The sequence below is a fragment of the Andrena cerasifolii genome, chromosome 2, assembly GCF_050908995.1.
Source record: "Andrena cerasifolii isolate SP2316 chromosome 2, iyAndCera1_principal, whole genome shotgun sequence".
Lineage (NCBI taxonomy): Eukaryota > Metazoa > Arthropoda > Insecta > Hymenoptera > Andrenidae > Andrena > Andrena cerasifolii.
Genome location: NC_135119.1, coordinates 12,754,623 through 12,767,736, shown reverse-complemented (window position 1 = coordinate 12,767,736; position 13,114 = coordinate 12,754,623). Strand labels below are relative to the sequence as shown.

The window sequence follows — 13,114 nt, the reverse complement described above, 5'->3', positions numbered from 1 at the left end:
TATGAAACGATTGACCGCAGTGGATTTGATAGAAGATTCAGGGGTGTCTAAAATATGGAGTGCGAAAGTTCTCGATCGAGTGAGCTCCATTTCGTCGTTGAGGACGACAGAAGGTCGATTCCGAAATGGAAATGGAAATGGTCCATCACCGTCGTACATTATCCTAATGTTTTTACCGGTCGATTGGCGCGCAGTTGGACCTAATGTTATTGCTCTTTCCAGGACCGGCACGTGAAGGATGCCAGCAGAGATCTCCAGGTGGACCTGAGCCAAGACTATTGTCTGCTACTGGGTTACGAGAACAAGACGCACACGGTTCTCCGCTTCAGCAGGCGATACGATACGTGCGACCCACGGGACCTCAAGATCACGGTAGGTGGTTTGATTTATACGGCTTCCGGTGTGAAAGATAATTTCGCGTGCCGCGCGAAGTGCTCGCCCGAGGATCGTTTGATGGATTTACGAGAAAAATTGAACAGCCACCGCCGCGGCAGGAATTATTTATCGCAGCTCTTTAGGAAATTGAAGGCCGCGGCTGTACTGGTGCGAAAGCCCGAAGCACTTAGCTTGAAAAGATTTCGCGAGCTCTAAGAAATTTGCAAAACTCTCCGCTGTTCATTGTAAAACGGATAAATTTTTATTCCAATGATTTCGAATAAGAATTGCGAATCAAACGAAGTTATTCGCAGTACCTCGGCGGATTAAAAATTTATTCGAATAAAAAATTATTCGTCACTCTCGAATAACTTCATTTTATTCGCAAATCTCATTCGAGATCATTCGAATAAAAATTTATTCGTTATTCTCGAACAGCTTCATTCTATTCGAATAATGTCCAACTCCGGTGCAAAATGTCATCGCACAGTGGAGGTACTACATCAGAACGAAACAATGGAAAATTGAGGCAGCACATCTCACTCGTGCATCAGTATCCAATGAAATTCATTACTCATCGCATTAACTTCGATTAATTACTATTACGAGTCGCGAATACAATTCGTGCCCTAATTCTCCGAGCGAAAGTGTCAGGAATATCCAAACGATTCACGCTCGAGTTAGCAGAGAGGCGAGCCGCGCGAGCACACAGGTCCAGCGGCAAGTCCCTGGCCGATGTGCAGGATCATCGGCGGGCAGCCATAAACGCAGGCGTCGTTTGCATCGAAAGGCTCGTCGTCGCGCGTAGCTTTCGTTCCCAGGATTCCCAGCGGCTGTAGGACAGGCCGACCTAGTTCTTTATTTCGCTGGTAATTAACTCGGAAGTAGATCGCACGATAGAGCCGTCCAGTAGCCGCCACTGGTGCTCGGCACCGGCTTAACTCGTGGAAAAGAGATTAGACGCGTGTTGCGATCTGTTCGAACCCGTGCAGCCTGAAATTTATGGCGGCCGAGCAGGGCACACGCGGGGGTGTTCCGCTTTGCGCCGCTGCGTATCGCTAATATGTAGATACATGCACATACTTGTATATCCGTTCTCCGCGGTTCACAGTGCCGGGATTGATCCAGATGACGACGGAATTCCGTTCTGTAATAATTACGTGGTTACCGTTCCGCGCGTCAATACATACCGTCCGAAGTCGTCGATATTAGCGTTCGACGATGAACAGGCCGCATGCACGCGGAGGAAAACGGAGGGACGAGTCGCATGGGCGGGCGATGAATATTCCCGTTCTGTGTACGGGTAAATAATCTACGCGTGCACGTGCAAATATTGGCAGGCGAACGCGAAGTTGAAGAGAAACGTTTGGCGTGGGCTGTCGCGCAGAATCCCCATGGAAGCGTGCGTTACGCACGGCGAAGACGGCGGAATAGGATTGCTTTGTCAATAAAGTAATTACGCGACGCTCGCGGCTGCGTCGAGAGGAATGTTTAATCCCTATCGATGTTGGCAGAACAACCAATTCATTTGCTCCGCACTATGGGAATTCCACGGCTCTGTGCAGCGGAGAACGTGGGACCGACCGAGGTGGGAGAAGTCTAAATTATGCGGATGAAGACTTTCAGAATCTCGTTGGCAGCGGGGGCCGGATCTTCGTCACGTAGCCGCTAACCAGGATTTAGAAAAAGCTAGAGGTCCCGCGCGATCTTGATCTCCGGGAGCTCGCTGCGAAGCAACTGAACGAAATCCCCCCGTGGATGCAACAGCGGCGGGTCCCCCGTGGTCCGCAGGACGTCCATCTAGGCGGTTGAGTCATCAAAATAGCTGGGTGCAAAAATAAAGCGAGCCTCCGCAGGCCCCGAGATTCTATCGGCACGACAAACGACGAAGTCAGCTCCCCTTTCCTTTTATCTGATCGCGTGATGTATCGGTACCCTACATGATATTTTTACGTGTCACGTTCGCCTGGCCGGGACGACCCTAACCCCTGCATTATGCCTCGCGAAAGGAGCCGCTGGATCCGTAGGTGGACCCGAGACACTTTAAATGGGCCTGCGGACCTCGGTACCAACGTACGTTTTGTACAGTGGTTATCGGCGATCGGGGAGCGCGAAACGTATGGAGGGTCTTTGTTCGAAAAACGAAAATCAAGGGCCGGCGTTGGAAACTCGTTCTACGGGCCTCGCAAATGGCAAAAGTCGACCGGCACAGCTACACCTAGAGGAGTGACGATACTAGGTGAAAAAATAGGTCGAAACTGTGGAACGAAATTTTTGTTGCGCGAGGCTTCATTTTCCAGGAAATCAATCGCCAAAGTGACGCGTTAACCCTGCAGTGGGATGTGCGGACTTGCAACGCGGATTTGTATGGAAACGAACCCCTGTAGAACAGCCGTGTTCTACGAGCTTCTCTCTAATCTTTGTACGACTTGCTGACGTTTACATTAGCTCCTACGTAATGTCTCGAAATATCGGGCAAGGAAAGAGAGAGGGAGGTTTCGGGGTTTGGATGTTGCGAGCCGCGGTGCACGCGGCAATGTGACAATGAATCGACGTTTTATCCGACGCTAGACAGGGTGGAGCGGGGCGAACGGAAGACTGCGAAAGAATTTGAAAAGCAGGTGTCGGTTCCGTGCCGAATTACGGATACACGGTGTACGTAAGCGGGGCGAATCCACGATATCGATCGTCGCTGCAAATTGCCAATAGCTGGGTCCTGCTACGGGCCCTCGAAGCATTGTTATTTCTACCGACGACCGCGCTGAATTAATCGAATGAACATCAAATTAAGCGACGCCCCGTCCTAACCGGCTTACACAGAAGAGAGAGGACTTCGATTGCATACTAATATTGCGCGGATGGCCCCCCCCCCTCCTGCCCCTCCTTTGCCTTAGTATGCAGACAGTCTCATCAACGGGACGTGAAATTAAACTCGAGTGCGTCGCGGGTGATGTACACCGCCGGAAACGATCTTGGGGTCGTATTCGCGGGGCGCGGGTGTGTTTCGTCTTGTGTGCCCGTAATTAGTTCGTTAACCCAGCAGGCACGCGAGCCGCGGCGAAACGCGTGACATTTCCACGCGCATTGGGGAATGCGTTTTTTTGTTTCTTCTCGTAATTAGGCTTCTCTGCCGGGTGCAAATCACGCGACGTAGTTATGCAAACTAGTAATTATTTCGTTAGTCCGCCGCGCCGCAATTGCAAACGAACCTCGTGGACAGGGAATTTCAAACGCGAGGTTGCCGCTGGTCGAGGATGGTTTCTCATCTGCCGAATTAATCCAGGTGGCCCCAAAGAAAGCTTTGATGTGCCTCCACTAAGCTTAAAGCACAAAAGATCGATTCACAGGGAAGTGTCCGAAACACTCGCGCGAACTTAGCATTCCCGATTTAAGTAATCGGCAGACGCGATGGTTGAATTTCGGAGCGTTGGATTTATCTCTGCACGAAGCACCACCCTCTTCCTGACTGTGCCATTAATAACGCACCGCCCTGCATTTGTACTGCATCGCCAAGTCGAGAGGGACGCGCAACAGAGACGCTACAAACTGTAGAAATCGCGGGTAGTTGACTTCGTCCCTGGCAAAGAAATATCCAGCGGTGGTAGCAGAGGTCGGGCTCGGCCCAATTTCGCGTTTGTTCGCGGGTCACACCGGCAAAGTAGGGGAGACCGGGGCTAGTTGTTACACATTTCAGTTTTTTATTTTTTATTTTTTTTGCATTCCATTTTCAATGCTATCAATGACTCTGACTTAAAGTACGTTCTTTCCTCTACCGATGACCGCTATCGCATGTAATTAAACGAAAACCATGACTTTGAAACAAGCCATTATGAAAGTCGAGACATGTTATAACAACGTTCCCCGAGTAGGGGCTAGTTGTTACACAATACGGAGCAAGTTGTTACAGAATTAAATTTTACGAAACGAGGCTTATTATCAGTAATATAATTGTATTTTCTTGAACAAAAGTAAGTTTATTAATATTAAGAATCTGTTACAATAAATCTTGTTACAATAAATCTTGTTCAGGAGTTACATGTGGTTGACATGAGTTGGCAAACCTTGGTAACTAAAGGATTGAATTAATAAATTAGTTACTAAATACAATGTAACAATATGCCCCTTTCCCTCTGTAACAACGTGCCCCTTGTTTTGTGTCACAACTTGCCCCGGTTGACACCATTGCGTATAAAAAGCTATAAGTTCATACCAGTTGGGTGTATTCTTATGTTCTTGGTGCCAATCTGTAGCTAAAGGAGCACTGCTTCAAACGTGGTAATATTAATTTACATACATTTATCTGTCTGTTCGGTAGAAAAGATTGAAGTAGAAAGAGAAAAGTTACTATTAGTACCGAAAACACAAAAAACTGTAATAAAGTGACAACGCGTGAACCGACTACAAACAAACTACATACACAGCCGTGTATGGTTGAAACACATCAGCCACTTCATCGTCGAAGTGATAGTCCAGGCAAAAAAAATTTAAACGGCTTTGTAACAACCTGCCCCTGTAACAACTAGCCCCGGTCTCCCCTAAACAGTCCCCCGGTCCTTTGCATCTGATAAATTTGCCAATGCGCGGAACAGGACAGGCCGCAGCGGAATCTGGGAAGTCAGTCAGCAGCGACAAACTCGAGCCCCGTCGTGCGCGCGCGCTTGTGTGTGTCTGTGTCGGATGTGGACGATAGAGAAACCGCAAAAGTTTCGCGGCGCGTAGCAACGGATTCCCCTTTGAGGCAGCCGGGCAAGGATTTTGCGGCGTGGCATTATGCAATCCAGCCAGACCTGGCAAATGGAATCGACCGTCACCGGGAGTTTCCACTTTGCAAGATTCGTAGTCCGGTTTTTCTGTTGGGGGATGGTCGCGGCTTGCCGCTCCCCCTTTTCCCCTGTACACAATCCTCACGAGTGCGATGACGGGGAATGAGGCACGGGACAGTGAGGGATCGTGAGCTGGTACGTACATATTCGGGGAAGAAGCGGATGGAAAACGTATGGAAGGGGTTGGAATCGACGGGAGAAAACGCGGAAGAACAGGGCAGGGGCCACCGGATTGGAGGAGAGGGTTGGAAGGCATAGAGTATAGAGTTAGCTCGCGCCAACTCGAGGATGTGCACGTGAATGTTACCGGTAGGGTGATTGGTGTGCCTTGCAGAGGGGATTGGCTAGCTGACCCGGTTCTGCTTCTATTCCCTTCCTATCTGTAGCCGTATCTAGTTTACCACTTCGCTCCCCGGCTGGCTGGCTGACTACTGGCCGGTCCTACAGTAACCAACGCGAACTTCCTGAATAAGGTCCTCCCTCGGCGCTAGAACTGATCGCTATTCCGAATGGTTCGGCTCGGTGTAAAAGGAAAATCGAATTTGACCGATGCCTTTGGGAGTGACGAGGAGAGGGTTTGGCCCTGGGAGAGAGGGTGGGCGGAGGGTGAGTCGCCAGGTGCGCTGACGATCTTATTGGGTGGATCCGTATACCCGTAGCGTCGCGGCAGGAGGGCGCCGGGGGGATTTTGCCGGAAGCTACTATCCGGAGCGACAGGAAATCGAATCAACGTGGAAGGAGATTCCGCGGGCCCTCCGAGCACCCAGATTACATACGTTTGGAGACAATTATTGGCGGGAATTCGATTTCTACGTCAGAGTGGGTTGGCCGTATTGCCGCGTTAATCGGTCATCTAAGACCAGATTACACAATCTTTTTTCCATCACTTTGCTTTCTTTCGTCTTCTAGCACGGGACTCGCTCGGCAAACATATCCAGAGACGCGGTAGCGTCTCAACGCCAAGTACATGAAAGACACCCTGCATGTGTCGACTGTCGCACGGCTATTCCAACCTAACCTGAAACTTATTTCATTAATATCTCATCAGGCCTGCAATATTTTCTAAATTTAAAGGCACTTTTCTTATGTAAACCGCATATAAGCTTTCGAATAAGACCAAATTCAATTAAATCGGTCCACGCATAATAGAGATATCGTAATATCGTCTTATGAATCAGTCGTAAACGGTAGGATTTTTCTTCTGATTCTTCTTCTTCTTATTCTCCAACCAAATTTTGTCGACATAAAGAAAGGCATGAACACAGCATTTTAGCTGTGTATATGTAGTTGTATCATCTTAAGCGCAGTTGGAAAGCATCTTTATGTACTTACAGCTCATTTTGATTTCACATCTTTTTTTTTATATGCTAATTATTATTATCTTCTATTCTTTTGTGATTTATTTGATTTCATGTACTTGGCGTAATTTTTTTACTATTTTGAAGTTTCTTTATAGGAATCTCGCTTCTTTTTATAAAGATAATTTGCATAGGGAATGACTTCAGATAATTTTTAATATTATATTCATTATTATCTTCTATTTTTTGTGATTTATTTGATAATACTCTTTTTCGTCCTCGACTTTTTTATGTATGTACTTGGCTTATTTTTTGAAGTTTTTTATGGGGATTAATCTTACTCAGAGACTCGACGTAGCCATCGTCAAGTGTTCCCGCAGAGGAATTTAAGTTCTAATGTTCGCCCCTGTGTATTTTATAAATCAAACAGTCTAACCGCGGACGTGGATCGCCTTTTCACTTAATCGACCGTCCCACCGTGGCCGCCAGAGAGACATCGATCTATTCGAGTGCAGGATGAAAGCGACCGTTTCCCAAAGTTGCCTGTAAAGCAAGCGGACAAAGAGACAGATTCGTCACGGGGGAAGTAACTTCCAATTACGTAGATGCCTGTTTCTCCCTCGTTTTTCGCTACGAGCAATCCAGCTGTTGTCAACATGTTTGTTAAAGGGAGCCGGGGAGGCGAGATTGAATGAAACCGGACTGCCTACCGCGCGCGAGCCCACACTTCGGTAACTAATGACAGTTCGAAGAAGTTGCACCCCTCCCGTTTCTAAGTTTTCCAATCGGGCAAAAACTTGCGAACTGACATTTACCTAGAAGAATTCAGTCTCGCCAGACAGTGGGACTACACTCAGACGGCGTTATCGACGGACCAGACACGATCAATCGCGGGGCAGCGCTTTCCAATCAACGATCGCTTTCGTTTTCCTCCGCGATGTCTCGTCGGAACGACGGACCAAGGGTTCCACGCGGCTGGCAGAAAGTTCGAAAAGCGACGCGATTCGAAAACGCGAACTGCAGAATTGGCCGCTTCTACCGTACTCCTTAGAACGCTCCCAATCTAGAAAATCGAATCCTCCCCCGAAGACAATCGTGACTGGGTAATGTCGTCCATAGCAGAGATGTAAGTGCCGGGTCAAACGGCTACGAGCAGACGGAAGATAAAGCGAAACGTGGTTATTTGCTGGCCGGAGGGGATGAAACTGGAATAATTACGTCGGGTGGAATTAAATCGTCGTGCTATTTTACTTTTAATGAAATCGTTTAGCGACCGAACGCGATCAATTAGAAACAATAAATTACCTCGTGTGTTTTGCAATCAAGGAAGTTATATTATTCAATGATAGTGCATATGATTATAAAACGACCGACGTTATCCATTTTGACACCGAGCTTTTATTAGTTAATTGAGGCTAACCAAACGATATTCGAGAGTGCTTCCCTTATCAATTAAATTGGATCTTGTGTGGGAAGTCGTTGCCACTTTGCAGCAGATGCTTATTTCGCGAAACACTGTGCTTCAGCCACGTTCGATTTTATGGAAAAACAGTTGCTAATCTACCACCAATGGAGTCCGCAAATTTGTTTACCTATAAACCCCAGTAGCCTGTAAACATTCAGTTTGTGATTGTATGAGGGGTTGCCCATTAAACTCGTGTCTCGGATTAGCGTCTAATTCCTCGCAGGCGTCGCGTCCAGGGGGCGAGGATTAGTTGAAGATTAAGCTGTTGGACACGTTATATTGGCCACAGCTCGAGCTGCTGGAAGAAACTTGCCCGGGGTTTCCTTACAAAAGCTTCCTTCCTTCGCCCAGGTTAAAGTTATCGACGCCACGCTTCGGGCTAGATTGGTTAAGCATTGCGGGGCCACGACTTCCTACTGGGAAAAAATGGGAGGCGGAACCCAGGCCACAAATTATTTTTTATCAGGCAGCAGCCTCTAAATACCACTCGTGGTCTCGAGCGAAAATTGGGGTGTCGCTGTGTTTAATCATTGTCCGAACGTGTTTGTCGCGTACGCGTACTAAATCCATAGAAAACTATTTTTAAATACGACAAAGAGACAAAACTGTATTCCTGGTGAAACGTCGTCCGTTTTAATCCAACGTATTCTAACTCCCGCCACGGCGTACAATGACATTTGCGTTGAATTCATAAACGTCCGTTGCACTGTCTGCGATTTCTCATTATTTTTTGCGACGGCATGCAATGTCACTTCTCCACAAAGGATTCGCTTCAGCGACGCTCGACGACTCGATAAAGGGGTATTAATATACATATACAATTCGAAAACGTCGACACGCCGTCGACAAGAAAACAGAAAAGGTCGGAGAGTACTTTTTACTGTTCCGCACTAATTTCGTTTTACAAAAGAAAGTGGGTCGATGCGGAAACCTGGTTGACTGAAAAAAAAAAGAAAAACGAATCGAGGGAAGAGCTTTGTGCGGCCGCGCTGCGGTAGATCAATATTCGACGGACATATTATAAGATTGACGTTCGGAATATATCTAAAACACAGACGCATACGCTCGCCTTTAAGAAAAAAGGATGAAAGCCTCGGAACGAATATTTTCTGTGCGCACACATGTGAATAGTGTTCCTTATCGAGAATGCTTTCTCGAGAATTTCTCGAGAAATTTTATAATTGGTTATTTCTTATTTCTCGAGAAATACTATAATGTCTCGAGAAACTTAAGTCTAGGAAAAATATTATAAATCTCATTTATTTTCGTAAATGAATGTATTACTAGTTAATCGCGAACGTATAAACACATCTACAATTTATAATACATCTTATTAATAACATTAGAACCTATATGAATTCCAATAGAAAATCACAGTGCAGAAGATTCGATATTATTAACTGCTGACGGTGCTCTTAAATTGTTATTTAAAAATTTAGAAAAATTGTATACTGAATTAAGTAGCTAATGAGCTTCTTGTGGCTATTAAAGAAGAAATATAGAAAAGAGGAGATAATATTATTGTGTCCCGTATAAAATTTTTGCATGATCCAGAATTTTTTCCAAAAGAGTCAAAAGACGCATTTTTTCATTTAACAGCCAAGATAGATATATATAAAACGTCAAAATATAACAGTAACAGATTTTGCCACAAAAATGAAATAGATTCGCCGACGCTACATTAGACGCATTGTGCTATTTAAAAATAAATATTAGAACCAAAAAGTAATGCTACGTTTTGTACCAATTTTATATTAAATAAATAAATTTACCAATTATATTTAATATCTATTTTTGCATTTACACAAGTTTTGTATAAATTAGACAGGAATAATCATTTAGCTAAAGTTTTCTTGTGTTTTTGATAAATATTATCAACATTATTCCAAAACTGATCTCATTTCTGATTTCTCGAGAAACAACAAAATATGGAGAAATCAGGACCACTACACGCGACGACAAATATTTGTAATTCGAGCAGAATGAAAAATGATTCAAAGCAACGGGCACGAAATTTTCCAAAATGTGTCCGCTCTCGCATCCCTGTGCCTCTTTTCTCGGCGAACTGCGTGTATGTTAAAATAGCTGTCGATTGATTAAAAACGACCAAAATCTCTCGACGAGCGAACACGATCAAAGCTATGCTTCTTTTTTTCTTTCAGCGTCTCTCGTTTTTTTTCCCCCGCTATTTGTTTAATGCGCTTTGCGGTGAAATCAATCCGCCGAAACCGCTGGATCAATGGACGATTCTCGGATCGGGGGACACGACAACAATCGACCGGTTGTAAAATTGGATTAAAAGTACACGTCGTCGAACGCTTTTGCGGGAACTGCGCGCGAACCAGTTTACCCACACGGTCAAGCTCGACGGTATTAAATCGTATCCAGCATATATTACGAAATCGGCCACGGAGCTTAACTGCTTACACCGAAGCTTAAATTAGGTGGCGCTCGCCCGCAGGCTCGGAACAGCGTTAACCAATTTTATCATGGCCGTTAGACATGTAAATTAGCTGCATACAAAATAAGCTAATGTAAAGCGGAAGCGATCGTATTGGCGGAAGAGGGGCGGGGGGGGGGGGAGGGGGAGAGAGGGGTTGGAGGCTGCGCGCCCCGGAAAGGGACGTTCGATGGAGAAAGAGCCGGTCATGCAATTTTAAGCCGCGTTCTTACGGAACAAGGCTACACGTGTTTCGCCGTGAATTCCTGTATCGATCTGTCCGCGATTAAAGGCTCTTTGTACACAGCTTTTTGCCGACCTGCAATTTAGAAACTAAGGGGGTGACAAGTACAAAGACACCCTTTTTTTTCTGCAATTCCAATTTCCTCTCGGGCCTTTGAGTTTTAAGAAACCCAACAATTCTTAAACGACTAATTCCTCGACGTTTTCTCTATGCACTGGTTACTGATTAACGATCCCCTGTTCACGAGCTCGCAAGCGAGTTGCAATCTAAACGCAGAGGAAGCTACGAAATACATTGAGAATCTTCCCCTCGGAGGTTGAGTACCGTGGAATGAAATACGTTCAGTTGAAACGGCAATTAATCGTTGTCATTTGGAAAACACCTGTCGACTGGGGGGTTTTGCGCCGGCGACACGGAGATTACCGACTAATAGTTTGATCCTTCGCGGGATTTTCTTTGCCGCGACATGAAGCCCCCGTTTGAATGTACGAATTCGCGGTGAAACGCGAGCGCCAAGTCCCCACCAGCCCACCACCCGTGGCTCTGCATGTTCTTTATTGAAACACCGAATGGCGAGATTAGCCTGGGCTTATAACGATTATGCGTTATGGCTCTGCCGAGGAAACAATTTCCATTAACATTAATTGCGGTTTTATATGCAAAAACGCGGCGGGGGGCAACGGGCGACGACACGACCCGGTTTTGCGACGGTGGAGGAAAAAAAAAAAAAATAGGAATAGAGGGAAAAGAGAAAAAGAGGACGAAAACACGCCTCACGCAATGAACAGGCGACATTAATCTTTCGAAAGTTGACGGGGTTGTCATAGTGTTGCCGATCGCGATCGCGGCCCACCATTAATAAAACTGATCCGACGAACGATTTCACTTGTAGCCAGGCCTGGAACGCGTACACATCGCGGCATTACATCAAAGTCACACACGGAAGTTTATAGTTCGTAACGAGGTTTACCTAGGTTCGTGCGCGGAATGCGATTTATGATTTATGATCTGAAATAATCGAACGGCCGAAAGCAATTTTCGCCATCCCATTTCCCTTTTTTCCTTCGTGCGCGCGGAATGCTTTATCGGCTCAAGTATTTCTTCAGCCATCGGACGCAATGGCAAGTGAGGAAACCCGAAGGTAATTCGCGGAAACGCATGGCGGTATAAACAGGGTATAAAATATTCATAAATATTGCATTCCATTATTTGTACCTTTCGTGGGTTTTTTTTTCCGCGTTTCGAATTCTCCTTCAGTTGGCAGAATAGTGGTCGATCGTTCTACCCTTCTAGCGACGTGTTTCTTCGGCTTAACATTGATCTCGGGATAAAGCTTGCAGTTCCTTAATGGGCACGTCTTCGTTTGATCGACCGGCGATGAGAAAATAAAATTATGGGCGTCCAGATGGTCACCACGTGCTTGGCGATGAACGGAAGGATTCATCGCCGGGGAAAAAAGGTTTCCTGGGCGAAATTGAATCGCGAAGGTTGTATCGAATGATCTTTGCCACGCGGATCAATCATTCGTTAGGTCACACGCGGAACGAAATAAAACTGTGCGTGCGTCGAGGCGTTCCGAAGAAGCGAGGCCGAAAGACTCCCATCTCTCTACCCTTCGGTTTTCGTTGGAGCATTCAAGTTCTGACCAACTGTCGAACAAAGTTTGCGCCTGACTTCAGCTCCAGTCGCATTTCTATCGCTTTGATAACTACCGCAGGCCGATCGATTAAGTGTTGGCTGCACGTTTAAACTGTCCGATCATCTCGGCCCTAAATGCCAGCTAGGAAATACCCGTTGGCAGCGATAATGCAACTATTATGTCTGCGGCCATACCTCGAATCGGAGTTGGCGCGGCTAACAGCCACCAGACATTGCAAGTTAATTTAAACTTTCTCATGCTCGGCCGGGCATCTTGAACTCCCCGGCGCGTAAACTTGCTTTGAAGTATGGCAATTCTTTCGCACAGATACACACGGCATACGGAATTTAAATCGGCGAAAGCGTTTCACTTCTCCCAAGCGATTCTGTTCGATCAGAAATCTTGTAAAAAAAGGAAGCAGCGACTGGTCAACCAGTTAGGTATCAGCCAGAAACCAGTTGTCGAAACATTCACTCGCAATCGCGAGTTTATTTACTTTCCAGTACCTACTCGCTGAAAGTTATTCCGATACATTGCATTAAGGGGTGGTTCCCGTCTAAATGTCGATTTTTTGAATGTTCACGTAAAACTTTAAACGCGTTTTTCTCGAAACAGTGTTCTCAAAACGGTGGGACTTGTATCTCTAAAAGTTATTATCCGATTCGACTGAAACTTTTTTTTACTTGGAAGAATATACTTCTGGCTAGGAGGGAAACCAGAAAAAATACAAAAAATTGAAAATTTATGATTTTCAAAGGCGATGAAAGGATGAAAAATACAGGGAAAAGTGATTTCAAACTTGAAGTGTCGTTATTTTCTAAAAAAATGTA

At 45.8% G+C, this 13,114-nt stretch overlaps 1 protein-coding gene across 1 annotated transcript in view; it reads left to right on the top strand.

Moving 5' to 3' along the window:
- Olf413 (DBH like monooxygenase olf413) overlaps nucleotides 1-13,114 on the top strand; it is a 194,958-nt gene that overhangs the window by 141,068 nt on the left and 40,776 nt on the right. Inside the window, exon 3 of the mRNA XM_076830439.1 lies at nucleotides 223-372. Coding sequence (XP_076686554.1) covers nucleotides 223-372 — 150 coding nt within the window. The remainder of the gene's footprint in view (nucleotides 1-222; nucleotides 373-13,114) is intronic.